The 26,571-nt window shown below is 36.7% G+C and overlaps 1 protein-coding gene across 1 annotated transcript in view; it reads left to right on the top strand.

Annotated features, from left to right (window-relative positions):
* The window catches only part of LOC120541196 (transmembrane protein 132C-like), a 158,859-nt gene that overhangs the window by 128,261 nt on the left and 4,027 nt on the right, over positions 1–26,571 (top strand). The window contains exons 5-8 of the mRNA XM_039772613.1: positions 237–380; positions 11,688–11,893; positions 22,851–23,124; positions 24,328–24,519. Of these exons, the coding sequence (XP_039628547.1) occupies positions 237–380; positions 11,688–11,893; positions 22,851–23,124; positions 24,328–24,519 (816 nt within the window). The remainder of the gene's footprint in view (positions 1–236; positions 381–11,687; positions 11,894–22,850; positions 23,125–24,327; positions 24,520–26,571) is intronic.

The raw sequence follows: 26,571 nt of genomic DNA on the forward strand, positions 1-26,571 counted from the left end.
CAGGTATAATGTAATCTCTTCAGCTCTTGGAAAGAAAGCAAAATGTTATAAGAACTGGCAATGAGAAGCCATTGGGAAAAGCATATGCTTCTGGACCAAGAGTTACTTGCCAGATGATAGGTATTATGCATCAGCTGAGCCTATATGTATATTGAGACGTCATTGACTTAAAGCACTGCTGAGATAATTTGAATTTACATAAGTTTGACTGATAACTTTTTAAACATTTATTTCAGGACACGGCCATCCTCAATACTGCAATTCTAACTGGGAAAAAAGTTACATTACCGGTGAAAGTGTTGAAAGTAGAGCAAGGAGGAACAGTAACTGATGTGTCAGATTTGACAGACTGCCAGTCTACTGATGAAGATATATTGAAGGTGAGAAATTTGAAAACTTCACCTTACTCATGCACATATGGATTTAAATTGTGTACTGGGTACTTGATTTTGCTCAACTCTTCCCACAATTATGGTGTCAACCCTTAGGAGTAGCGAGCAACAACTAATATATATTTTTCATATAAGAAATCTATTTGTCATAATGATACATTGTCAGTGTATATGTTATTTTCATTTCGGGCTGCTGTAAGAATAGAAATGTACACACCATTCTGTTATGCTCTGGTTTCTAATATGATCCATCACTAGACAATGGTAGCCACTTGTATGATTAATGGTCGACTGATTGATCTGCTTAAAGAAAGAATGTGCATGGGCACTTGGGTTTGCTTAGATTTTAAATTCAATCATTCCATCTCATTTTTGATGTTTTCAATAATCTTTAGTTTATTTTGTACTGGAACTACTGCTTTAGTTACTCAGCTGACATTCTAGCTAAGCCTGCAGACCTCTATCACTGAAGTGTAGGATATCTTTCTTGTGCTAAAGTCAGTACTGCATTTGGTTCTGAACGGAAGTGAGAAGGAGCAACATTAAACATTTAGGAAGTGGACATGGATAAAAAAAAGAAAATACATCAGTCCCATGTAGTTCACTTGCTCAGTCCTTAAAAATGAAGTTCTTGCATCACAGCAACCATGTAAATTGTCCCCAGTTTCACTTCAAAGAGGCACTGTTAAGAGGTGTACAAGTCTGTCATGATCTTGGGGTTTCTAAGCACAATAGTACCATAAAATACCTCAAAATGCGCACTAATCGGTGGAAAACCATCAAGCCACTAGTAATGAAATGACAAACAAAGCATCTTTATAACTAAAAGATTTATCTCTCTATTATAAAAAAAATCTTGGATGGCTTGGTAGGAGACAATATGTGATCTTCTCAGAAGACAATTTGACGTCCCGCGAGAGACACTTTAACATCACGCGAGACAAGGCAGTGAAATAAAAGGACAGCTGCTATACAGGCTTTTAAATGATTGACACTCAGCACGACAAGCAGAACACGCAGCTCAGCATGCGTTCACCACCCACCCCCCCTTGAAAATGCCCAGGGGGGGAATGGGAGTAGTTGGCCAAGCGAAGCAAGCAGTTTGACAAAAAATGCTCTTCTTAGCAAAAGGCTCCTTGGAGCAAAACAGGCATAGCAGGAGTTGCCTGAAAGACAACCTCCAAAGCAAACAAGTCCCAATTCACAAACCCTAGGATTAAAAAAAAAAATAAAGCACAGAGGTCAAAATCTAGCTAATCAATAAAAAGGAGTAAAAGTCTCCAAAGAACTCACCAACACCAGCACATTCCATGGACTACAAGAGACTGCTGATTCTCCTAGCCTTTATAGGATTGAAGGTAGCCTCTTAACGGTGATAGTCAGGTGGCCCCACCTCTTGGGAACCACCCATGAGACACAAGGAACATAGTAGAAAATACATGGACACATAGAAACTACATAATCAACAATATTAACATGAAGAGAAGAATAAAAAATTAACAAAAAACACATACAAAATTAATTTGAACTGCAATTGAGTGGAACCCTAGCTTGAAATGTAACAAACTACAAGATTTGGTTCAGCACAATGAATCATTTCTACTAGTAGATAGATAGATAGTATAAAAATATTAACATTTTTTTGAAGAGAACAGGCCACTGACCCCAGCAAACAAGCATTAATATTCACATAATTTGTCCACTAACATTAATCAGGTCAATAATTGTGTTTTGTGTGTGTAATCAAGTGATTTTTACAAGTATCTAAATGAAAAGACCATGGTAATTGCACACGTGAGGAGATATAATGATAAGTATAACAAAACACCTTACATAATTTAGTTATACAGTGCCTTTGATAGATAAAAAAGCATTTTGGACAGTGAAATTAGCAGGATCAATATTAACACATGTTAACTCATGTTTAAATATCATGAGTAAGCAGCATTGTTTTATTCTGCCACTTTTACATCCTTATGTAGGTATATTCAATTGCATGGTTCTATTTTATTGCCTACCCAAAGTGGTCTGTTTAGTTCTTGCCTGTTTGGAATGATGCTAAAAGCAAAAACACATTATAAAAATCAAGAACTTTTAAGTGAAATTATGTCTTTGTAAAATTAGGGCTTAAACTAATGATTTCTGTACAATAATTCTAGTCTGACACAAGCAAATAATCTTCTACTATGTTATGTGGCACTTGACTCCTCATTTAAAAAAACAACAACAAATCTGCACATAAAATCCGTTGCTGGGAAGATGCCACACATACAATAATCAGCTGCACGCCAGCACAGATTAAAATACTTGCAGGGGAACTAAACAGTACTTACTAGGGAGACGCCACGGGCATGATTATCAGCTACACGCCACACATTAAATCAGTTGCTGGGGACACTCTGCTGATTGCCCAATGTTGTGACAGAAAATTAAAGTCATATTATGGACAACAAAGCCAGTATTACTGTCAGAGAAAATTACAGGCATTTTACGGAAATACAAACCAGTATTACTGCAAGAGAAAATTAAAGACACACAATACAGTGACGCATATTACAGCCACATACAAGCCAGTATTACTGTAAGAGAAAATATTACGGACGTATCTACTAACAACATACCACCCAAAAAAAAGGACATGTCAAGTAGGACAAAAGACATGGACAATTAAATCCTATATAAGCAACATCTCCTGGAAGAACGGTCAGCTCAACAAGTAAACATCAACAAAATAAAGGCTGAAAGACAATTAAAAATACGAGCAAATAGATCGTTTGAAGAAAAAGAAAATGACCGCCAGAAAAACGCTAAAAGAGAAAGACTCAGAAGAGCAAACCTTAGAAAAAGTTGGCATTTACTTGCCAGAACAAGTATTCAGCCACGGTCAGTTATACTGTATATTGCATTATCAAGAGTTAGAAGTTTTCCAGATGTTGTTGTCAAGGTTGTAGATGGTCCTGATCAAGGCAAACTGTTGCCAAATTCAGACAGAATATTTACAAGAAATGTTGTCTGTAATGAAATTTTATAGAAACATTTCATGAGGTAAAAAAATAGAAAATTTTTCCTAAATATCTTCTTAAGATATTGTGTATTACAGATTGACTAAGACAATATTAATTATACTTACTGTGTTGTCATATACGTTTCTATTTTATTTTTATTATTAATTTACTTTAGGCTTCTTGCAAAAATATTTTTGTCAAAAAAAAATTAAGACAAGAAACAGAATGAGGTCAAGGTCCCTTGCCATTTAATATAGACTGGTCCTACTAATGTTTATGCACTACTGTTCTAGCGCCCGTTATTGTAACGGGCTTAATGTCTAGTCCATAAATAAAGCTCTTGTATTAAAATTCCATTCTTGCTGTTTACTTTGCATGAAACTAGTCATAAGTTCTTAGTATTTCTGAAAATGTTCTGTTATTCCAAGTACACACAAAGAAAGATATGGCACTGTACATACAAATGTACTGATATATGTCAAGAGTGCAGTGTCCCAATAGGTGTACTTCATTTGTGTATTTTTTGTAACAAATACTAAATCTGTTAATTTATTTTCTGTTAAAATAGTAAATACATGCAACAGAATACCTTCAGTGATATAGAATTAGAAAACCGGTACAACTGGAAAAGTATGAAGAGCTGCTTATAAGAGAAACAGCTGGCTCAGATGTTAATTACCACTGCTGGCAAAAGAGTGCTAGCATTAATTAAAGGAAAAGAGAGAAAGGAGAATAAAAGGTATCAATTTATGGAGAGAAACTTAGCGTGTCCTTCATTTATCACTCACTAAATGGTAGGGAAATCTGTAGTAAGTGGAATAAAAAATGAAAAGTACAAATCTTAAAATACTATAATACACTGGGCAATATTGAGATTAACGATGCCACCAGCACTGAGAAGTCAAATGTTTCGAGCAAAATGGAGAGCAGAGCCCACAGTACAGCACTTCGGGTAGCTTTATTTAATGCACACTTCTTGGAGCTCTTGTTTGCAATTTAAAAGTCCAAGAATGAGTGAATCATGACTCAATTAATGGTGGTAATGTGGTAATAGAATGGCTCACAGGGAGGGCCTTTAGTGAAATAACTCTTTAAATGTCCTTGGGTTATCATCAATACTGGAATCTCGTTATAAAAGCAATTAACTGTGGTACAGCCAGAAATGTTAGTCTAAACATGCACTTCTGCAAGTGGTGATGTGTGTATAACCATAAATCGCCAGAAATAGACACTTTTTTCATGTATATAACAATATGATATGTATTTCCTTTATTGGTACATCATTGCCAATTCAAGCAGATTCACTTTTTGAGTCATAAATGCCATTGAGCAGCTTCTGCACTGTTTTTTTTTGTATCTTGTTTGATTTGATGCCCATGCAGTTTGTTGACCCAATGGTCTTTGCCTTTTTACTGCTTTCACATGATTAGTCCTGTATATATTCATCTCTATAACATTTTTGTACTCAACAAGTAAAGAGCTTTGAAAGAATATGGTTACCATGTAAGGCACAATACAGTAGATATTGAGATGTTAGTCAAGAGATGTGTAGCTTGTAGAAACAGTGAGCCTCGGTAATTACCATAAACTAAAAATCTTTATGGGATTTTCTTTGAGATAAGTTAAGACCCATTTATACATTGTTGGTTAGAATGATGTAAATTTTGTCAGTAGTCATGTCATACAGATGTGTCTGCACTTGCATACTCAAAGATTTTTGTGTTTGTGTGGCCTTGTGTACATTGACTGTGACTTCACTATACAACAAAACATGGAATTGTTCAAAGAGAAGGCCAGTGCGCATGTGTGGAATGATTCTGCATCAGTGCAGTGTTGTATACACATAATTGTTGTACTATGAAGGGAACAAGATGCGTATCCTGTGTTTGTGACCACATCCGCAGTTGTCTGTGTCTGCTCAGTTTTAGAGTATAAATCTTTGTTTAGTAGAGATGTGAGAGTAAATGTGCCATGTAAGAACAGTAAAGCTTTACTTTATAAATGAAAACTAAAAATATATTAATAGCAAAAGCAAAAAAGTACAAGAGAACATTGTATCATTCATTGTTGTTGCATTTATTTTCAGTTAAATATTGATGTGATACCTTCACAAAATAGTTTCTTTTTCAAACAGTAAATTCAATAAAATAAAGAGAATTGCTTTTCTCAGGTTTAGACTGGGGGTCCCATAAATAAAAAAATATTGAACATACTAATTTGTCATTCCAAAAATAAATAGATAAAATATAATAATAATTAATAAAACTAGCAAAGATTTGGTCAAATCTGACACATGTCTCCATTATAAAAAAAATCTTGGGAGGGAGACGAGACATGATCTTCTCGGAAGACACTTTGAAGTCCCGCGAGACTACTTGCATAATATGCCCTACTTACAAACAAATTCTAAGAGACACTTTAACGTCCCGCGAGACAAAGAAGTGAGATAAAAGGACAGCTGCTGTACAGGCTTTTAAACAATCATCGCGCAGCGCGACAAGCAGATCACGCAGCACGCCACAAGCAGCAGCAGCAGCTGTACAGGCTTTAAATGATTGTCACGCAGTGGGGGGATAACTCATTCACTACAGCTTTATTACTGGCAAATATCAAGAAATAAAAAATGAATGAAATGAAAATAAAAATTTCTTTAAATTGTATATTCGGATAATCAAACCCGGGGGTTGGTGAGCGAAGCTAACAGGGGCCAGAGCCCCCTAGTAAACACACAAAAAAATGCCACAAAAAGTAGTGGAGTACTGAATCTGAACAAGATTAGAGAGCAGAAGAACACTAAAATTATGATAGTCTGCAAAGGGTCAGAGCTGAACTCTGAAATACCTCATTATATTTGTCAATGTGTTACTCAATTTTACCCACTTTTTCCACCGTCTCACACATAAACTCTTTTTCTGGATTGCCCCTCATTGTCATCCATGGCCATCAGCTTGTTGCATTTATGTAATCCTGAACATGAGCTGGTTTCAGTGTTTGACTTACTCAGCCAGCCATGACTTTGCCTGAATTACTGTACCGGCTATGTACTAATTGTGAAAAGCTTCCATTCCTGCCAGCATTGGGAGCTTTTCTGGAGTCACTTGGGCCTTATAGCAGATTTAACTAGTAATTGTTATCCCCATTTGCTGCTTATTGTCTTTGATTAATGGCATGTAAGATCCCTCAAGACATTTATGACACTGCAAGGGAGCAGGATGACAATGAATTTTATAACTTGTGCAGCCACTGAAAGTGAAGTTGTATTATTTGCATTCCTCCTTGAATCTTCTGCCAAAGTCAGAGCAGTTTTACTCCCTCAGCTTAGCACTTAGGAAGGCAATAACAGCAGAAAGTCAATGGTCTGTAAATTACAATATTGATTAGAGAAAAGAATATTGATAGTGGTCTTGTATAACTAGCTAATGTCTTCTGGTAATTCAAAAACTGTGCCACATTTTTCAGAATCACCTGAAATATAGCAAGGTTACCCAGGAAATTTCAGGCTAATGGGTTTCTGCAAAGAACCATTAAAAATATTAATGTTTAATACAATGTATTATTAATTTAAGATAAGCTTGCCAAGCCACTCTTCTTTTATAAAGGTGAGTGACATGAGGGATGACTGTCCTGTTTGAAATATCACAGGAGAGAACCTGACTTGGAGTGTTATTTCTTTCTCATTAAGCTCATACTTCTCACATTTGCCTTTGGGCTTGATTCCTGAGTAGAACACTAACTTGCATAGACCAGTGAACCGAAGTGTCAAGATTTTTTAGGTGAATTTTCTGAAATGCCACTTAATAGCTTATATTTCCAAAACTTTTTAAATTAAATTTGGATGATTTTCTCATTTCCTGAATTCTCACTCTCACAAAACATCAGGTCAACCCAGTTTTATTGTTACTAGACATTCATATCAATACTGTGTGTTCATTTTCTTAACCCGTCTATATCATAACAGGGTGCTAGGAGACTGAAGTTAATCATCATTGCTTACAGCAGGTTAGTAGGGCCAAGTCAAGTACACTCATGGGCGCACCTGCATTTACTCATAACAGGCACCAATGTAATAAAATCTTGCCTTTTGTCATGACTCTCACTCCTTAGGGTAGTAAAACAGAAGCACAAAATGTACCAGGCAAAAAGTAGGCACAGTTTAGAATATAGTATGAGTGGGAGTCAAGCTAAAGTTAGAAAATGGGATGGCCATAGTGTGGTAACTGATGCTCCCTCACAATACAGTTAACGTGCTTCATTCGGTACTCCAAAGAGACACAGTACCAAAGGAGTCCAGTCTTTGTCTCAGGTCACTGGACAGTGTCCATGTCTCGCAATCATCTAGCAAGACAGGAAGCAACAGGACTCTAAAGACTTGGACCTTCGTCCTTTTGCATAGATATCGGGCGCGACACACCTCCCTTTCCAGTGACCTCATGGACCCCCCATGCTCTCCCAATCCATCTACTGACTTCATAGGAAGAGTCACCAGAGACATGAATGTCACTACTGAGGTAAGTAAACCTCTCGAAAAGGATGACACTCTCTCCGCAAACAGACACACTGCTGATGGCTATGCCTAAGAGGTCATTAAAGGCCTGGATGTTGGTTTTTATCAAGGACACTTGCAAGCCCACATACTCAGACTCCTTGCTCAGTCTCTTGAGCGCCCTGATCAGAGCCTTCATTGATTCCACGAAGATCACAGCATCATCAGCAAAGTCAGGATCATTAAATTTTTGTTCACCAACAGATGCCTCACAGCCACTGGACCCACGACCCTGCCCAACACCCAGTCCATGCAAGCAGTGAATAGAGCAGGAGTAAGAATACACCCCAGACCCCAGAATCAACCGGGAAAAACGCAGAGGTTCTGCCTCCACTCTGCACAGCACTCACAGTACCAGTGTACAGGCCGGCCATAATATCTAGCAACCTTGAAGGGATCCCCCAAAGTCTCAGGATGTCCCACAGGGCAACAAATTTAAAGCTTTGCTGCTTTAATGTGGATGATTTCTGTAAGTTTAAAGGCTTTTATTTTCAAGATGGTCCCTGGTGTCTTTTATCTCTATTGTAAAGCACAGAAGCTGGCAGATTGTTTGCTTTTTTTTTTTTTATTAAAAAATGCTTTACTTTAGGACATAATTTCAAGTAGTAAATTAATACACACAATGACTGTGATGAAATAACCTTGATTTGAAAAATACCAAACTTATACCTTAAATAAACTCATGAAGACAATATTTAAGCAGCACAGCAGATTGTTTTACAATCAGAAGTAGAAGATACCTTCAGCAAAAGTGAAATGTGCTAAACCTAGGCTCCACTTGGGTCATTTTGAGCACAATGGTGACCCAGTTAGCTGGTTTTGCAAGGTCGGTGTGCAGCATCCATCTCAATAGCACTAGTAAGAAAAAACAGCAATAACTGGTGTTCAGTGGTAAATACAAATAGTATGTGCAATGAGAGAATAATACATATTACCACATAACATTGAACCAAGAGATTTGACAGCTGGAAATCCAGGCAGCCATTGTCAACAAGTCCAGACTCACTATTAACTGTAGGACTTTGCTAATAACCAAGAATTTTATCACCATACCATACCATTACATAGACTGACAGATGACATTAGATAGATAGATAGATAGATAGATAGATAGATAGATAGATAGATAGATAGATAGATCTTTATTGTCATTGTCACTCGACTCAGTGTGAGGCATAAGAGTTGAAAAGACAAGAAGAGAGAAGATAATAACAAACCGAATAGTAATAAAAGTACTTTACAAAATATACAAATTGCACTGGTTAAATGTACAAATTGCACTGGTTGACTTAAGGTCTATATTGCACATTGGGAAAATGATATGGAGCAGTTTTAGTCTGAGTTCAGGGCCATGACTGAATTTAGATAAAAGCTGCTTTTAAGGCGGTTTATCCTGGTTTTCATTGCTCTGTATCTCTTGCCTGATGGCAAAAGCTGGACGAGGTAATGACCGGAATATGATGAATCCTGTGAGATGTTTATTGCTTTTTTGCGGCATCAGGAGGTGTAGATTTGTTCCAGAGTGGGGAGGGTACAACCAATTGTTCTCTCCGCTGTCCTGACGACCCTGTGGAGTGCTTTCCTTTCTGACGAAGTGCAGCTGCCATACCACACACACAGTCCGTACGTAAGCACACTCTCGATGGAACAGTGAAGACAAGGAGCAGATTTTTGGGGAAATGGTTCTTTCTGAGGATTCTCAGAATATACAGTCTCTGCTGCTCCTTCTGCAGCAGATCCTTGGTGTTGGCGCTCCAGGTCAGGTCATCCTCCAGCTCAATGCCCAGAAACCTCATCCACGAACTTTATGATCTTGTTGCTATGGTGATTGGGGACACAGTCATATGTGTAGAGGAGTGGGCTGAACACACAGCCCTGCGGCGTCCCGGTATTGAGGCTGAGAGCAGTGGAGGTGTGGGGACCCAGCCTGACCCTCTGGGAGTGACCAAACAGGAAGTCCAGTATCCAACTGCAGGTGAGTGATAGAAGTCCCATATCTGCTAGTTTAAACACCAGTCGTTGTGGGAGGATGGTGTTAAATGCCGAGCTGAAGTCCACAAAGAGCATTGGTGATACTACAGTCACAAAAAGTGCCAGCAAGACATATAGCTGTGGACCTTCTTGAGAACCTAGTACTGTAGTTATGGTTGCATGTGTTCATGGCAACACGCGTAATGCAAAAATAAAACCTTTTCTGGGAAATGTAGCTTTAATTTTACAGTGTTTTTAAGAAGTGTATCTCTTTCATAATTTAAAGTGTGATAGCTAAATCCCATGATCTTTGAATGCCATAAAAAAATGTAGGTCTCAGAGTAGACTTTGTGCTAACAGTGACTGGACTGGAAATAGACACAAGTCCCTGGCCTAACACAGGTCTAGCAGCATGCCACATTCCTGTTACTCTATTATATTGCACCTCTTTTTAGGGCTCTCAAACTGCTTTTTAAGTGAATTCATTAAATGGTGCAAATAAAACACTGATTCATCTAGGGCATTTGTGGTATTTTGGTAGATTACATTAATTAGCTTAATATAAAGATGTAGACTGGCATTATTCAAACTAAGTTTGGTCTGTGTTTGCAAAACAAAGGAGGGTAATTTGTGAGCAGACCTCAATCTTACTACTGTAGAATGCAGAATCTAGTAAAATAATGTTTCAATGTATTTACAAATATTCTAGCAAATAATTGGCTAAAAATTAAAATAAACAAGAACAGTTGAGAGGAAAAAAAAAGTTTGACAATTATTTTGGAATTTTCTAGACTGCTAGAGTGTCTCCTAAAATATGATCAACTGTAATCTTCATCCAGGTCAAATGACAGATGAAGAAAGTCTGAATAATGAACTACATGGACCTGTATTAGGTATTATTTTTTACTAAATATATTATTTAAATATTTAGGTTCAAGGATGGAAAAAGTAAGTGAACTTGTAAAAAAGGGGTAACTGGATTCAGTTGTTCCAGTCAATGAAATAAAATATATTGTGTATGAGCATGAGATGCTCTACCCTAATAAAAAAACACCCAAACATTTCTGGGTTGCCGCTATTTGTAACAGAGTTTTGCTGAAGTGCAACAAGGCCTGAGCAAAAGAGATTTAAATTAAACTCAGAAGTGAAAGTTTTTAAAACTCATTTTTGGAGACTTGGGCTACAGTCATGTGGACAGCACAAAAATTAAAAAAGTTCAATACAAATGGAGTGGGCATACTGAAAAGATAACTGCAACAGCACATGGTACAACAAATGCCCAGGGTGACACTGAGTCCAACCAGTCTGCAAGAAACCCTGATAAAATTCAACATGTTTTATTAAACAATATGTTCAGTAAGTTTTGATGAAAATTAGTTTTAGAGGCCATTCATGCAGGAGTCTAGAAAATTCCAATGATTTCACCAACATATTTTCTCAGCTGAAGATAATGAAAATTTTGTGACATAAATCAAAAGTGTTAAAGCTGCATTCTACAGCTGGTATAGTGTTGACATTGATGTAATTTTACATCAACACTGGTCTCAGCAGTGTCTGGCCTAGTGTGATGAATGGTGGCCATAAAATCTCAAAAGCAAACCAAGGTGTGACCCCCAGTAAGCCAACTTGTGTACATATTGTAGGTATAAGAACATGCATTTATGTGTTCTTCACACAAAATGGTTTACCTTGAAATGCACCACATAAATGACTGAAGTTATAATGCAGTTTTCTAGTGGCAGAATGAAGAATATATTTTTTATATATGTTTTACAGGTTTCAGATAGATGTGATTTCATCTATGTGAATGGAAAAGAAATGAAAGGAAGAGTAAAGACGGCAGTGAACTTTACACACGAGGGTATGAGTGCACAGTTGGAGATTACAGTGTGGGTTCCTCGTCTTCCACTTCAGATTGAGGTGTCTGATACAGAGCTTAGCCAGATCAAAGGCTGGCGGATCCCAATCACTACTAGCAAAAGGTAAGCAATGCCACCTGAGCAAAATTCCGTAATAAGCCACCTAAACTGTGAAATGATAAATAAAGCCATTTTGCAAAGCAGCAAAGTTTAGAGTGGAATTCAGATTACTACCTGGTTAAGCATCACTTTATAACTTCTCAGGTACATATATGCACTTTATTGGTATCCAGATATTTGTAACGTAACATAACATAAGATTTTCAAATTTTGTCAATCTAATATAGGGTTACAGAAAGCTGAAGCCTATCCTGACAGCACTGCTCACAAGGCAGGAAACATTCTGTGTCCACTGAAGCACATGCCTATGTCTACACCCACAAGAGTACCTGAAGCAACATTCATGCAGGACATGCAAAACTAGATTAGATTAGATTAGATTCACTTTATTGTCATTACACATGTATAAATACAGGGTAACGAGATTCAGTTTAGCATCTAATCAGAAGTGCAAAGAGCAGAAGTACAATCAATCAATCAATCAATCAACATTTATTTATATAGCACATATTCATACAAAAAAATGTAGCTCAAAGTGCTTTACAAAATGAATAGAAAAATAGAATAAATAAATATAATATGTGCATATTATGTACAGTTAAATACGATATTTACAGTTAAATGCGATATATACAGTTAAATACGATATGTACAGTTAAGAGCACAGTGAAGATGGGAATAGATATATATAAATAGATATACAAATGTTCTAAATGCGGATGGTAAATATACATATTTTACAATATACATTTATGTACCTATACATGTATTTGTATGTACTATAATACTATAAGTACTATATATATATATATATATATATATATATATATATATATATATATATATACACATACAGATGTACAACATACAGGTGTGTTATGTATGTACAGTAATACTATGAGTATTGTAATATATACAGATGTACAATATATGATATATGATGTACAATGTACAGGTGTGCTGTGTGTGCACAGGTATGTACAGATATGTACAAGGAAGGGAGGAGGAGTAGTGTAGAGGATTAAGTGTGTGGATGTGAAGGTTCAATGGGGGACTGAGTTCAGAAGTGTGACCGCTGTGGGGAAGAAGCTGTTCCTAAACCTGCTGGTTTTAGTTGGAAGGCTCCTGTTACAGATAGAATTATTGATACCAAGATCCACAAGTTTAGTGATCAACTTGGAAGTGATGACTGTATTAAATGCTGAGCTGAAGTCAACAAACAGCAATCTTGCATAGGTGTTCTTATTGTCCAGGTGTGAGAGTACACCGTGAAGCGCTGTGGATACAGCATCCTCTGTACTCCTATTGTTACATTAGGGAAATTGGTGAGGATCCAGTGTGGGGGGCAGGCATGTCTTGAGGTGTCAAAGCACTTCATAGCTATGGGCGTGAGTGCTACAGGGCGGTAGTCATTCAGGCACATTGGTGATGAGTGTTTCGGCACTGGCACTATGGAGGTGGTTTTGAAGCATGCTGGCACTGCTGCCTGGGCAAGGGACAGGTTGAAAATATCCGTGAAGACCCCTGCCAGCTGTTCAGCACATGCTCTAAGGACACGTCCAGGGATGCCATCAGGGCCAGCAGCCTTATGAGCATTGATGCGGCTTAGTGCGTTATGAACCTCCGTGTGGGTGAGTGTGATGGTATGGCAGTCATCAGAGGGTAGGGTTATGGTGGACTTTTCCTTGTTGTCTTTGTCAAAGCGAGCGTAGAAGTCGTTCAGCTCATTGAGGAAGGACATATCCATGGCTGTCTGTGTGGAAGTGCCGCACTTATACTCAGAAATGGCCTGGATGCCCAGCCACATACGTCGGGGGTCAGAGTTGACAAAGTGCCCCTCCACCTTCAGTTTGTAGCTAAGCTTGGCCTTGTTGATGCCCCTCTTCAGTTCTGCCCTGGAAGTACTGTAGGCCTGTGTGTCACCTGATCTGAAGGCATTGTTACGTGCCATTAGCAGAAGCCGCACTTCCCTGTTCATCCATGGTTTCTGATTTGGGTACAATGTGATCCGCTTCTCTGTGGTAACACTGTCAATTGTGGTGCTGATGTGTTCCAGTACTGAGTGTGTGTAGTAGTCAATGTTTATTTGTGAGTCGAAGGTGGCCTGAGAGGCAAACATGCTCCAGTCTGTGTCCTTAAACCTGTCCTGGAGTGTACAGTCAACCCCCGCTGGCCACACTTTGATGGTCTTCACTGTTGGTCTCACACGGTTGATAAGTGATGAGTATTTGGGGGTGAGAAACAAAGAAAGGTGATCAGACTGTCCCAGGTGGGGGAGGGGTGTAGCTGAGTGGGCTCCAACAATGTTAGTGTAAACATGATCCAAGGTTTTATCCCCTCTGGTAAGGCAGGAGACATGTTGGTGAAATTTAGGTAGCACCGTCTTTAGGTTGGAGTGGTTGAAATCACCTGCTACAATAAATGCAGCCTCAGGGTGAGCAGATTGTTGTTTGCTAATGGCTGCATCGAGTTCTTTCATAGCAAGCTTAGCATTAGCATCCGGTGGGATATATGCAGCTGTTAGTATAGTGGAGGTGAACTCCCTCGGCAGATAGAATGGTCTACACTTAACCATGAGATACTCAAGGTCAGCTGAACAGTGTTTTCCAACAATGACAGAGTTTGTACACCAAGCCTTGTTAATATAAATGCACAATCCTCCGCCTCTTGTCTTACCGGAATCATCAGCTGTTCTGTCCACCCGGAGAATGTGGCGCCCGACTAGCTCTATAGCATCGTTAGGTATACCGCTGTGTAGCCATGTTTCTGTGAATATCATGATGTTACAGTCCAGTATTCTCCTATTGTCGGTGATCCAAAGTCGCAACTCATCCATTTTATTCGCCAGGGACCGCACATTAGCAAGGAAAATACTGGGTAAGGATAGCTGATGTGGTGTTAGCCTTAGCTTAGCTGTTAGTCCCCCTAAGAAGTGCATTTAGACAAAAGCCATGAAGGACTTCTTTACACAAAGTGTTGTGAGAATCTGGAACCTATTACACTATAACCAGGTAGTTCAAGCTAAAATTTATACAACTTTTATCATATGAAAGACATGTTTAACCAAATTAGCCATGAACTATAGTTTCTTTGTTTGTATTATTTATTTTTTTAACACAAAACAAATCAAGTAGTTGCTACAAGTATCACTTCATGACATATTAAAAATAAATACAACAACGATATACATTAAACATGATGTAAATATCACACTCTGTGTACTACAGTTTATATTCTTAAAACAATTCTTAACTATTAAATAATAAATATTAAAAACAATTATTAGTGTTATGGTCCTTGTGAGAAAAACTGCACATAGACTGAAACTTGCAACATAAAGTTCCAAAGTCTCCTTCCATTATTTCGATATAAGGCTGAAAATTTACATACACATAATAAGAGTCCTCTGTAGAGACATCAGAGTCAATGACTTTAGTAATTTGATCTATTCATGACATTTGAAATAAGAGCAGACTCAGATTTCTGTTTTTAAGGTACTGTTTTCTATTCATATACATTACTGACAGAACAGAGTCATCTTTCCAGATTTTATTGAAACTTAAGCTGTTCAAGTCCAATGAATAACCTAAAGTGTTACAAAGCTAAGTGGTAAACTGCCTTAAAAACATTTTTGGTTACTAAAATTTGCAAAAAAATCAAATTTTCAAAGCTACATAAAATAGTCTTTGAGTTAATAATTTTCATCTTTTCCCACTGTCTGTTTAAAGCAGTATGTAAACAAACTGTGTTACTACACCCTCTGAAGCATTACTTAGGCAATATTGCATTGTTTTGTGCTATTACATTGGTGAGAAAAAGGCCAATTAAGAAAGGATGACAGTCAAACCATTATAACCTTTAAAAGTATAAACCTTTCCTTTAGAGAAATTACAGAGAAAGCCAAATTGTCAGGAAGCACAGTTTCCTGCACAATCAAAAGGAACATGGAGGGGGAAAAAAGGAATTTTTGATGGTGTCTTCCCAGCCCTGTACAGTGCTTTATAACTATGAGACTCAGGAAGGTGTCATACCAGAATATTATGCTGCCCACAAAAATGGATTCCACTGTCCACTTGTAGAAGTTCATGAGAACAATGTCAAGAAGTAAAGGCAATGGTGGGTCTTCTTGACAACAGCCAAAATATATTGTGCCCACATCAGTTCATAAGTGATAGTTTTTCCAAGAAATGTAAAGCCTCTCCACAGCATCCCCTCCAATGCAGATGGGAGCATGTTCTACCTTTTGCCTCCAAAATTATGTGACCATTTTGTTGGTATTGCTAATATTAAAGGTGAGATTGTTGTCCTGGAACCACAGAATTAGCAGGTAGACCTCTTCTTAATAAGCCATCTCCTCATTTTTAGTGATCAGGTCTATGATAGTTGGAATGGGGTCTGCCCTCACAGTCAGAAATGAACAAACAGATGCTGTGGAGTGCCTGTGTCAGCATGGAGGTGAGCCGTAATGCTGGCCATCCACACCTTCTGAGGTCTGCCTGTTTTGAAGACCACAATCCAGGTGTACAGGGTGGCACCGAGTCCTTAACTGTGGAGTTTGGCTGTCAGCTTTGACAGCACAAAACTAGGAGCTGCCATACAGTATATAAACAGGACTCTGAATTAATAGTTTATATTATCCAAATTTGCAAGGATGGTATAGAATATGAAGAGTACAGCATTCTCTTTTGACCACTTATGATGATATGCAAACTGGAATATACTGCTTAACGTTTCCCAGCACCAGTCTGCCAAAGCACTTCATCACAGAAGGTGTGCATGCCATTGCTTTGTTATGATTCAGACAGTCAAGTTTTGTTTTCTTAAGCATAGAGAAAATTACTGTCCTTTCAAAGTCAGCAGAAACCCAAAATTCTCTCAGCAAGATACCCTGTATTAAAAAAATGAACCCTTCAATACCTTCTAAGATGAACTGACGAACTCTGATATAAAAGGCTTAAATCTTGTATACCTTTGCACACAAAAGGTGAATAAACAGTGCAATACATTGTCAGACATTTACCAGCTTTCTTTTTACGGATAAGATTATTATATATTTTTTCTAAGCTTAGGACATGTACAAATAAAGATTGAACATGAGTAAGTTCCATTTTCAATGTTATTAGATCATTACATCTGGGCCAACTGAAATCAGGCCACATTAGATGTAAAATGTCAGAATGGTAAATAACTAATAGGGGATTACAGGAGGAAATTAAAAATCAGTTTACCTGTATGAATCAACCCAGAACAAGAAAGAGATTCACGGCAGTATAAACAAAAAACAATGATTATGGTTCCAATTATAGTAAGCAAAATGCTGCACTGCAGTATTACATGACTGTCTGGTATAATTGACATTTCCTAACCTTTTCTGTGTTACCCTGAGAAGTCACTTATTATTTAAATTCCCTTTGTTTCTAATTACGTTACTCCTGAAACTTTACACTCAAGCACAACAGCCCACTTTTGATGGTGAAACTTTCATGAGACAATCTGTAATCATTGCTAGCCAGTAACATGGCATGAAGTTAATATGATCCCATGTCATAAAGTATTTATAAAGCATTTATGACACTTCTTGACCCTATGCAACAAAGCTACCAATATGATTATGATTCAGCCCTTTGCAAAATGCAGATCTAGCCACTTCACTAGGTATATGTAATACCCATTAGGATGGTGATTGCAGCATAATTTGTTAGTAAGTTTTCAGTGCCATTACAAGTCATAAAATTCAATTTGATATTCACAATACATAAAGTAATTTGTTCTTTTAAATAACAGCTGGGAGCCTTGGCATTTGGGTACACCTGGCACCCATAGTTTTAACTTACCTTAACTTCTGGCATTACTTGGATGTCTTTGATAAATATATTTTACTTTGTATATTGATTCTTTATTATGACATAGCAGGAATACTCAACAGCTGATAGTATGACTACATTAAAAAAAAAACTCATTACACTAAATTTTGAGAAGCATACATTGTGTTGACATAACATATTTTGGTACAGTTATGTCCAAATAAGAGTGTGCTACAGTTAGTGTAATAGATAATTTATAATTTGATGTTGTTAGGCAATGAAATTAGGATGCCCCGTGCAGTACTGTAGTAAAATAATTTGATTGTATATATATTTAAAATATACTAAATTATATTATAATATAAAAAAAACAGGAATAAGACAGTACTAGGGATGGGATGGTTGCCGTTTTCTACAATTAACCACAATGAAATTCACAATTGTTTTTCCACTGCTTCATATTTTAATTATCACTATAACCAAATAACGTAATTACGCATGCGTAGAATGGAAATTGGATACCCGCTGCTATGCAGCAAATTTAAAGTAATACAATTCTTTATTCATTGCTTTAGTGGTCGGTGACCTAGCAAGTATTCGATTGCATATGTATAATCATGTTGTTTGTGTTCCATTTGTGTCCGCAATGTTTAGTGAGCTAGGTGATTCAGCTAGTATATTTTGTTCATTCAAAGTACTAGTCTAGTACAAGTCTTGATATCGTCCCATCCCAAGATAGTACTCTTGCCTAAACTGACATCTACTATAATAGGTTTCCCTGAGACTATAATGTTTATTTGGATTCAACTCAAATATAAAAAAAGCAATAGTTGATGACAATATTTAAACATAAACAAAATTATGCCACTTTCAAATTTGATTCTGACATTTTAGGAGATTTTTGGGCCTCTTACCTCAGCAATGACTTAAATACCAAGTATTTGAAGTATTTGCTAATTCTGTTGAAACTGTATTTAAAGCTTTAATGTCAACCCATTTTATAACCCAACCATCCAGGATCACATTCAAACAGTGTCTTTCTTGGCAGCACTAGTAAAGGGTGCACACTATCCGAGGGCATCAATCCCTGAATTGGAAGTATCAAGTAGTTTTCAGATCCTTTCAGAGGTGGACGGTGTCTCTGAAGAGTCTGAGGTGATAGGCAGGCATGAAGAGCCCCAACAGTCCAAGACACAATTATTCGAGTCTAAGAGTGTTTAAACTAAGGAATCGTGGGGTCAGTGGTTGGTGGCAGGGAGCTGAGGACAGGCCAGGTTTAGAACTGTACATGAAGGAACAAACAAAATAAAAATGCATAGTAAATGTAAATTCTAAATGCATGTTTAAAGTAGAATGAGTAAAACCCTAAAAATATTAAGATTGCCTTAATGCCAGAAGTATCAAAAATAAAACAAATGATTTGGAGTTGTATGTAGCAGAGCAGAGCGTAATTAAATTATAGCTATAACAGATGGAGATGAGTATAACATAAAGGGACACGCATTTTTAGGAAGGATAGAATGGAACAGAAAAGGAGGTAGGGTTGCTACTTATGCCAGAGAGAATTTAAATGCAAGTATTGTTCAGTTGGACGATGAGCCCAACCTTAATTAGGCCATGTGGCTTCTTCTGGAAAACATTAGGGAAAGAGGCCTTATTTTAGGAGTATGTTATAGACTGCCCAATGCAGACAGTAACTTCAACGCACATCTTTTTAGTGATATTAAAAAAGGCAATACAGGGGAATGTTATAGTCATGGGGGACTTTAACTACCCATAAATTAATTAGGATAACCTTGCAAATAGTGGAGCACAACAGCATACGTTTTTTGAAGTAATTAGTGACTGATTTTTAACACAGTATACTAAAAAACCAGTGGGGGAAAACATGTCTGGATTTAGTATTTTCTAATAATCAGAATAGAATTATGGGTGCAGAGGTGACTCAACCATTAGGGTCAAGTAACCATAATATAATAGAGCTCTCAGTATTTTGTAAGAGTGCAGATGCAAAGACTAAAACTGTTAAGTTTAACCTTGGTAGGGCAAATTTTGAGCAGAAGCAACAATGTCTAAGGTGGATAGACTGGGATAAGCTTTTAAGTGTGGAGACAGTTGAGGAAAAGTGGAATAGGTTTAAAAATGTTTTAAATACAATACAGGACAGGTACATACCTAAATTTGGATTTAGTAAAAAATTAAAAAAAAAAACAACTCCGTAGTGGTTTAATAAAGAGTTGAAAAAGAAGCTGCAAAGGTAAAAAGACCAGTATATAAGGCATATAAGATTAGTAACTCCAATGGGAATTGTAAGGCACATGAGAACATGAGGCCAACCATTCAGAAGGATATTAGAGAGCCTAAAAGGCAGTTAGAGAGAAACATAGCAGATAAGGTGAACGACGACACAAAGAGATAGTAAAAGAACAGTCAAGGTGGAGGTGAAGTGCATCAGGAATCGTAAAGAAGAAAATACAGACAATGAAATTGCAGATGCTCTAAACTTACATTTTTATGAAGTCAAAAAGCTCCACATACAGTAGGTAGTACCTATTCTGAGATTCAAAACTAGGAGTTGTAGAAGCAACAGTGCTAGCCAGTATGCCATTTCTACGTGCATTTTAATAATGCCCTACTTGAAGTGATTGTATAGAGTGTGAAGATTATAACTGGAAGTGTGCTTTATAAGAATAACTACATATATGATTATTATATCTAATGATTATTTTAAATAAATTATTCCTCTAAAGATCCTAAACATTCATAATATAAATGTTAAAATATGAATAAATAAATAGTGGCCCAGCTGGCACTGGAGGATAGCAAACAAAACTCCTGAGAAAATGTAATCCTCCAAACATGTTTGAATGTAGTATGGTACAAGCCAATGCTGATGATTTTGGCCGAATGTAACAAGGGTCTGACATTGGACCTGTTGATGGTCATGACACATTCATTCTGCAGCCCAATTCTAAAGTTTGAGTAGACATTATTATCCGTCAGAGAAATTTGTTTGCAGCTGAGATATACAAAAACACAAACATTTCACAGGCTCAATAACATAAAAATAAAACAAGAATTTATAAACATTTTTATAATCCCAATACACACACACATGATTCTCAGAGATTAAGAAGTAAATAAATAGTAAATTCTGATGGTATGCTGTAATAACAAAAAGTCTGTCAGGGCTCAGTTCCCACTTAAACACATATTATAATTTTTAAAATTTACAGTTTGAAATACTTATTGCCCTAAAAAATAAGAGTCTTAAATCTTGAGAATCTTGAGAAGTATGACGTGTGACGGCAACACTGAATGTTTAAGAACAAAGGATAGCTACTGTCAGACAAGACATATTTGGCCTGGTTAATAAAGGTTAAATATGTTTTTACAGATAATCCCTAATCTTCTGATTGATTCAGGCAAACAAACTTCGAGGCCATCTTTGATAGCTATGTAGCTAATCTTTACAAGAAATTTCATTACTCTCAATTTAAGAAAATGCCATTTTCACTCACACAGTGTATCATCTCATGATTGGTATTAATTAATGTCCTAATTCAATATCAAGTATCATTCAGATTTAATGATAAACTATCATCACCATACAAGTGAAAGCTGTGCTCTTGAATGATAATTCTGAAAGGCAACAAATTGTGGGAAAATCACACTGGTCTCAGCACTGAACCTCAAGGAGCACCTTATCCTAGTGCAAACAACAACAGAGTAATACCAGCATTAATCCAAAATACTGTAGTATGTATGAAACAAACCACCTAAGAAAAGTGTATCTACTGTGCAAGTATACTGTACTTCCTGTTTATCTAAAATTATAACAACAAATCTTTTACAGTATTAGAAAATGTCTGTTCAGCTACAGCACCAGTTAATGCTGTGTCAGAGATGTAAATAAGAACTAAGACTGACTGAAATTTTTCATATTTGGATGAGGTGAGAACTGAGTTGGGAAGACACAATTTTATATAAACTGTTAGGTCCACTTTTTATTTAGTCTATAATTCCTTGGCCTTTCATTTAAACCTAGTTGTTTAATAGTTTAATATTAATTTTTAATAATAAATCTTTGCATTTTTATAGCGCTTTTCTTACTACTCAAAGTGCTCAGCCATTGCAGGCTAAGGGCCTAACTCAAGGGCCCATCAGAGCAGAGTCCCTTTTGACATTTATGGGATTCGAACTGGCAACTTTCCGATTGCCAGTGCAGATCTCTAGCCTCAGAGCCACCACTCCGCCCTAAATTAAATATTGTCAAATGATGCCCAATTTTCAGGAAGCAGGGAGACTTCTATCTAAATTCCTTAGACATTCAAATAAAACAAATTTCTTAAAAGTCAAACAAATGCCAATTTAAAGGAAGCAGGGGGAGTCTGTGTAAAAAATATATTAATTATTTTGAATATGGGCTGTATAGCTACTACTTTGATTTGGTTCATTTCAGTGATAAATTCTAAAATTCACAAATTTCCTTTTCTGTCATTAATTTAAATTAACTAAGGTGGTTAAGTGTAAGGTGTAACATGTTTTACTTGATCTGGTTCAATCTATAATCTTATGTAAGCTATGTTTGCCATTTATTATGAAAAAATTTCATAAAAGTCATTTGCCATTTATTATTAAATAAATTCTTAAAAGTCATTACTTCTAATAGTAATTGGAATCATGTCAATTCTTTCTTAGTATTTTTAGAAATAAAATTTGCAAGTTGTTATTATTTTCATTTCTCTTTTTTGTACAGTGTTCCAGAATCATAAGTCATGCCAAAACCCAAGTAGTTGTCAGCAGCAGGTATCTTCTCATCCCTGGTCTAGATAGTTTCTTGATGTTCAGTTTCATCATTTCAATTGTGATGTCAGCTCACGAGTCAAGCTCTTGGAATCTTTTAGTTGTCTCTCTCTCGGTTTATGCAACATGAGGAACACAAGAACATTTTACTTGAGTTATGCTGACCACTACAATGTGATTTCTCTGTGTAAAGGTTTTTTTTTTAGTTTCTGTCTAATTACTCAGCAGAGTAGAACCTGATATTAAAGCTGTCACCACTTACAGATTTAAAGGTTCTTTCTTGCCACTGTTTTAGAGTGGCACTTTTTTTTTAACAAATTCACTTAGTTTCTTTTGTTTTCACCTGCAAGGTCAAGCTGGGACAGTGATGATGAAGAGGAGGATGATAAAAGAGGAAGAGGATGCACTCTACAATATCAACATGCTATAGTGCGAGTACTTACTCACTTTGTGGCTGAACAAGCTGATCCACGAGATCAACTTGCTTACTTCCTGGGCTCTGACTGGCAATTGGACATTACTGACATGGTCAGGTACTTCATGAAAGTAGAAGACCCCCGGATAGCAAGGCTGCAGAATGGGAAAGTGATAGTAGGTCGAGAGCTTGGTGTTACAACACTTCAGGTATTTATAATATAAAAAATGCTTATTTAATTTAAAGAATTTGGTGTGCTACATTGCCTCTTGTGCTGCATGACAGCAATTATACAGTAAAGGAGCTGCTGGAGTTTTCCCTTTCAATAAAGAGAATATTTGTTAAACTTTGCCGGCAAATTGTATCTGTCAAAATCCATGTTATGCCAGACAGTCTTGAGATGTATGAAAAATTAAGGAAAGAGAGTAATACTGAATACATGTGTGGCCTTTATATCAGTTCTGTGAGTGTAGATTTTGTAATATCTTTGAAGTATATCTGTGGGCAAGTCAGCGACTGAGGAATTATTATAAACAATTTTAAATAATGCAACCAGTCCACTAAAGGTGGCGTGAGCCTCCAAATGAAAGCCAAATTATTTCTAATTGTTCAAATATGAGGAAAAGAGCCTTGCAGTTGTGGCAAGGTACACTGTTTCCACTAGTAAATCAAGCACCTCCAAAATTTAAAACCCTGCTGACATAATATGGAAGTTTGTGTAATGACAGACTCAGGGCATTGCCCCTGTTGTGGTTGCTGCTTAACACAATCACTTAGTATGTCAGAGACTGTCACATCTGTTTATCTCTAATCCGACAGCTGCAATTTTGACAAGAGCATATAATAATTTCTCCACCGTTCAGCGTAAATAGGAAACAATATAAGTGGAATAGATTAATAGCTTATTCAAATGATGCTGTAGGTTATGGTATTTTAATCATCTTTCCGTTTAATTCTCTTGGTGCAATTATCAGATGTAATTTAAATCCCATTACCTGTATATCTTGTTTTCAACCTTGATGTGTTTGTGAGAGGTACAATGTATTGCTTAAAGTTGTGGAGCATTGGGTTGGTGAATGAAGTTAGTTGTCAGGAGTGTCTTGTCTTGAGTTGACATTTGCTATGAAAAACACTATTTAAAATTCCTGTTGTATTGTGACCATTCCTAATCTCATAAATTTGTCTGTGAAATTTGTTTCTCTACTTTTATCCAACAGTGGGCATTCTGAGCATGTTTTTAAAGTTTATTCAGCCATTTGAAACTAAGTCCAAATTCCAAGAGCACAGAGAGAGAACATGCTTGCTCAGCTTCCTAACCAGCATCCAGCGAATCCTATAAAGTGATATGTATTGATTATTCTCATTTCACTGTTACGCTGGCAAATTAGGTCTTTTTTTTTTAATCCATGTAGGTTCTGTCCCCACTGTCTGACTCAATCCTGGCAGAAAAGACAGTAACAGTCCGCGATGACAAGGTGATGATCACAGAGCTTGGGATTCAACTGGTCACAGAGCTGTCTCTCTCCTTGCAGTTTAGCCCAGGAAGCAGCAGAGCTATACTTGCCACAACAACCACGCAAGAACTCTTTCATAGGCCTAAGCAGGTAATACACAATAGGGCTGCTCCTATTTTCGGATTTTGTGTTAATAGTTAGAAAATTCATTACATCATTCAAAAAACTGCCTTCTAAGTAGAATGCAACCTTCATTGCAACACATCTTCTTAAGGTAGATGAAAAAAACCAATACAAAATGCTACAAAATGAAGTTGTTCAGAAATCAACAGGGAAGGTCTCATTTACTACAGACCAGTGCCACAACTACATTGGTACCAGAAACAAAATCATACAAATACTACAATTAAAATTTAATATGTTTAGTACTGGAGATAAGTGAATTAAGGTAGGTCTATCTGGCTGTTTCTTTTCATTACCAATTACTCAGGAATACTAAGGGGAAGGGGGTGAGTAGGTTCACATTCCATCACTAAACCTTCTTCTGAGTAGCTGTAGTGTCTGCTGGCTTGAATTAACAAAATATCATTGATTTAAAAGACATTATTTAAAAAGAGTCTCTTACTTACCAAGATGTCTTGTTTTTTCTCCTGGTGTTGCCTAAAATTTAAACATAAATACATATGTAGGAATCATAAACTGAAGGACACAAACAGATGGAAATAGCAAGGTATAGTCCAAAAGACCATCGGCTTTCTAAAGGTTTCTTTGAATGATTTAAATGTGAAATAAAAAATACATTTATTATTTAAAGCAGTCACATGCACAATGATTGCTACATTTTGAAGTCAGTTCTGAATACAGAAAGAGGATATTCTAATTAATAGTCTACTTGAACAAAGAATGAACAAAACACAAGAATTTTCCTCATACTAAGAGAGAGACAGGTTGTAATAAACAGCTGCAGACACTGTTGTTCATCCAATGCAATCACTTCTGCTTTATGCATAACTCACCCTGTACCCAATGATAGTTTTTTTCTGAGCTTTCCGGTCTTACTGTATGAAAGATTTAACCTTTAACTTTCTCAAGGATAACCACGGAGAACTGCAATAAAGCTTATTAAAACTTACTTTATGTTCTTTTAATGCACACTTTTCTTTGAAGTCTTTGGTACTCTATGGTGACCAATGCTGGCCCACACCAAACAGTATCAAAAACGCCAATGAAAAAAATCTTGTGATACTAATTTCACATAATCCACATACTGTATCACTTATGCAGAAGTAAGCTCAAAACATGCAAATATTGTGCTTCCAGAAAAATAAATATGCACTAAAAAAAGAACATTTCAGCTATGAATGAAAGGGAATAGGACTATTGACCAATGAATAAAAGGGAGGTGGATCTTCAGTTCAAAAGCTGAATTTAAATACAAACTGCATTTTCTCTTTATGCCAATAACTGATTTTTCCAGAAGCATTTATTTAACAATATTTTAACAATTGGATAACGGATATGTGAATTGTGTGATATGAGATTTTTATTTTTTTCATGGACATTTTTGATAGTGCATGCTGTTGACAACACTGGTCACCATAGAATGCCAGTCATCTTTATCTTTGTTCTCCATCAAAACACTTTAAACCCTCTGTCTAATGCAAGGGTGATCAATGAACTCAGTAAGAAGCCAAGGTTAACGTCAAAGGTACTGAGGGTCACAGTCAGTGTGGTGCTTGAGAGGTCTGTCACAAGGACCAGCTGCAGTTTAGTATTGTGTAGTACATTCTTACATAAGTGACTTATAAATTTCATATACACAAGTTATTTCTTCACAGTGAAAGTGTAAATATCCTTCCACCATCTGCTCAAGAATCTATCCTGGCCTCAGCAGGCTCAAGACAGTACCTTGTCATGGGCAGAATAACACCAACACAGACATTAAACAGTGCCAATAAAAAAAGATTTGGCGCAGTACCTTGAGCATTGAGCCCAGTAGTTAATGCCAAAATACAATACCTTAAAATCTTAAAACTGGGTGGGTGAATTTACATAGCGGCCCTCTGTCATTTTGCCCCAGGCCACTGGAGATATCTGGCATCCTGTCACAATGTGTATAATATTTATTTCTAAAATGTAATTGGTTTTGCTTTTCTAAGCAATCTCTCTCTCTTTTGTTCACTTGATTTAAAAGGTTAGAGC

The sequence above is a fragment of the Polypterus senegalus genome, chromosome 12 (genome assembly GCF_016835505.1).
Source record: "Polypterus senegalus isolate Bchr_013 chromosome 12, ASM1683550v1, whole genome shotgun sequence".
Taxonomy (NCBI): domain Eukaryota; kingdom Metazoa; phylum Chordata; class Cladistia; order Polypteriformes; family Polypteridae; genus Polypterus; species Polypterus senegalus.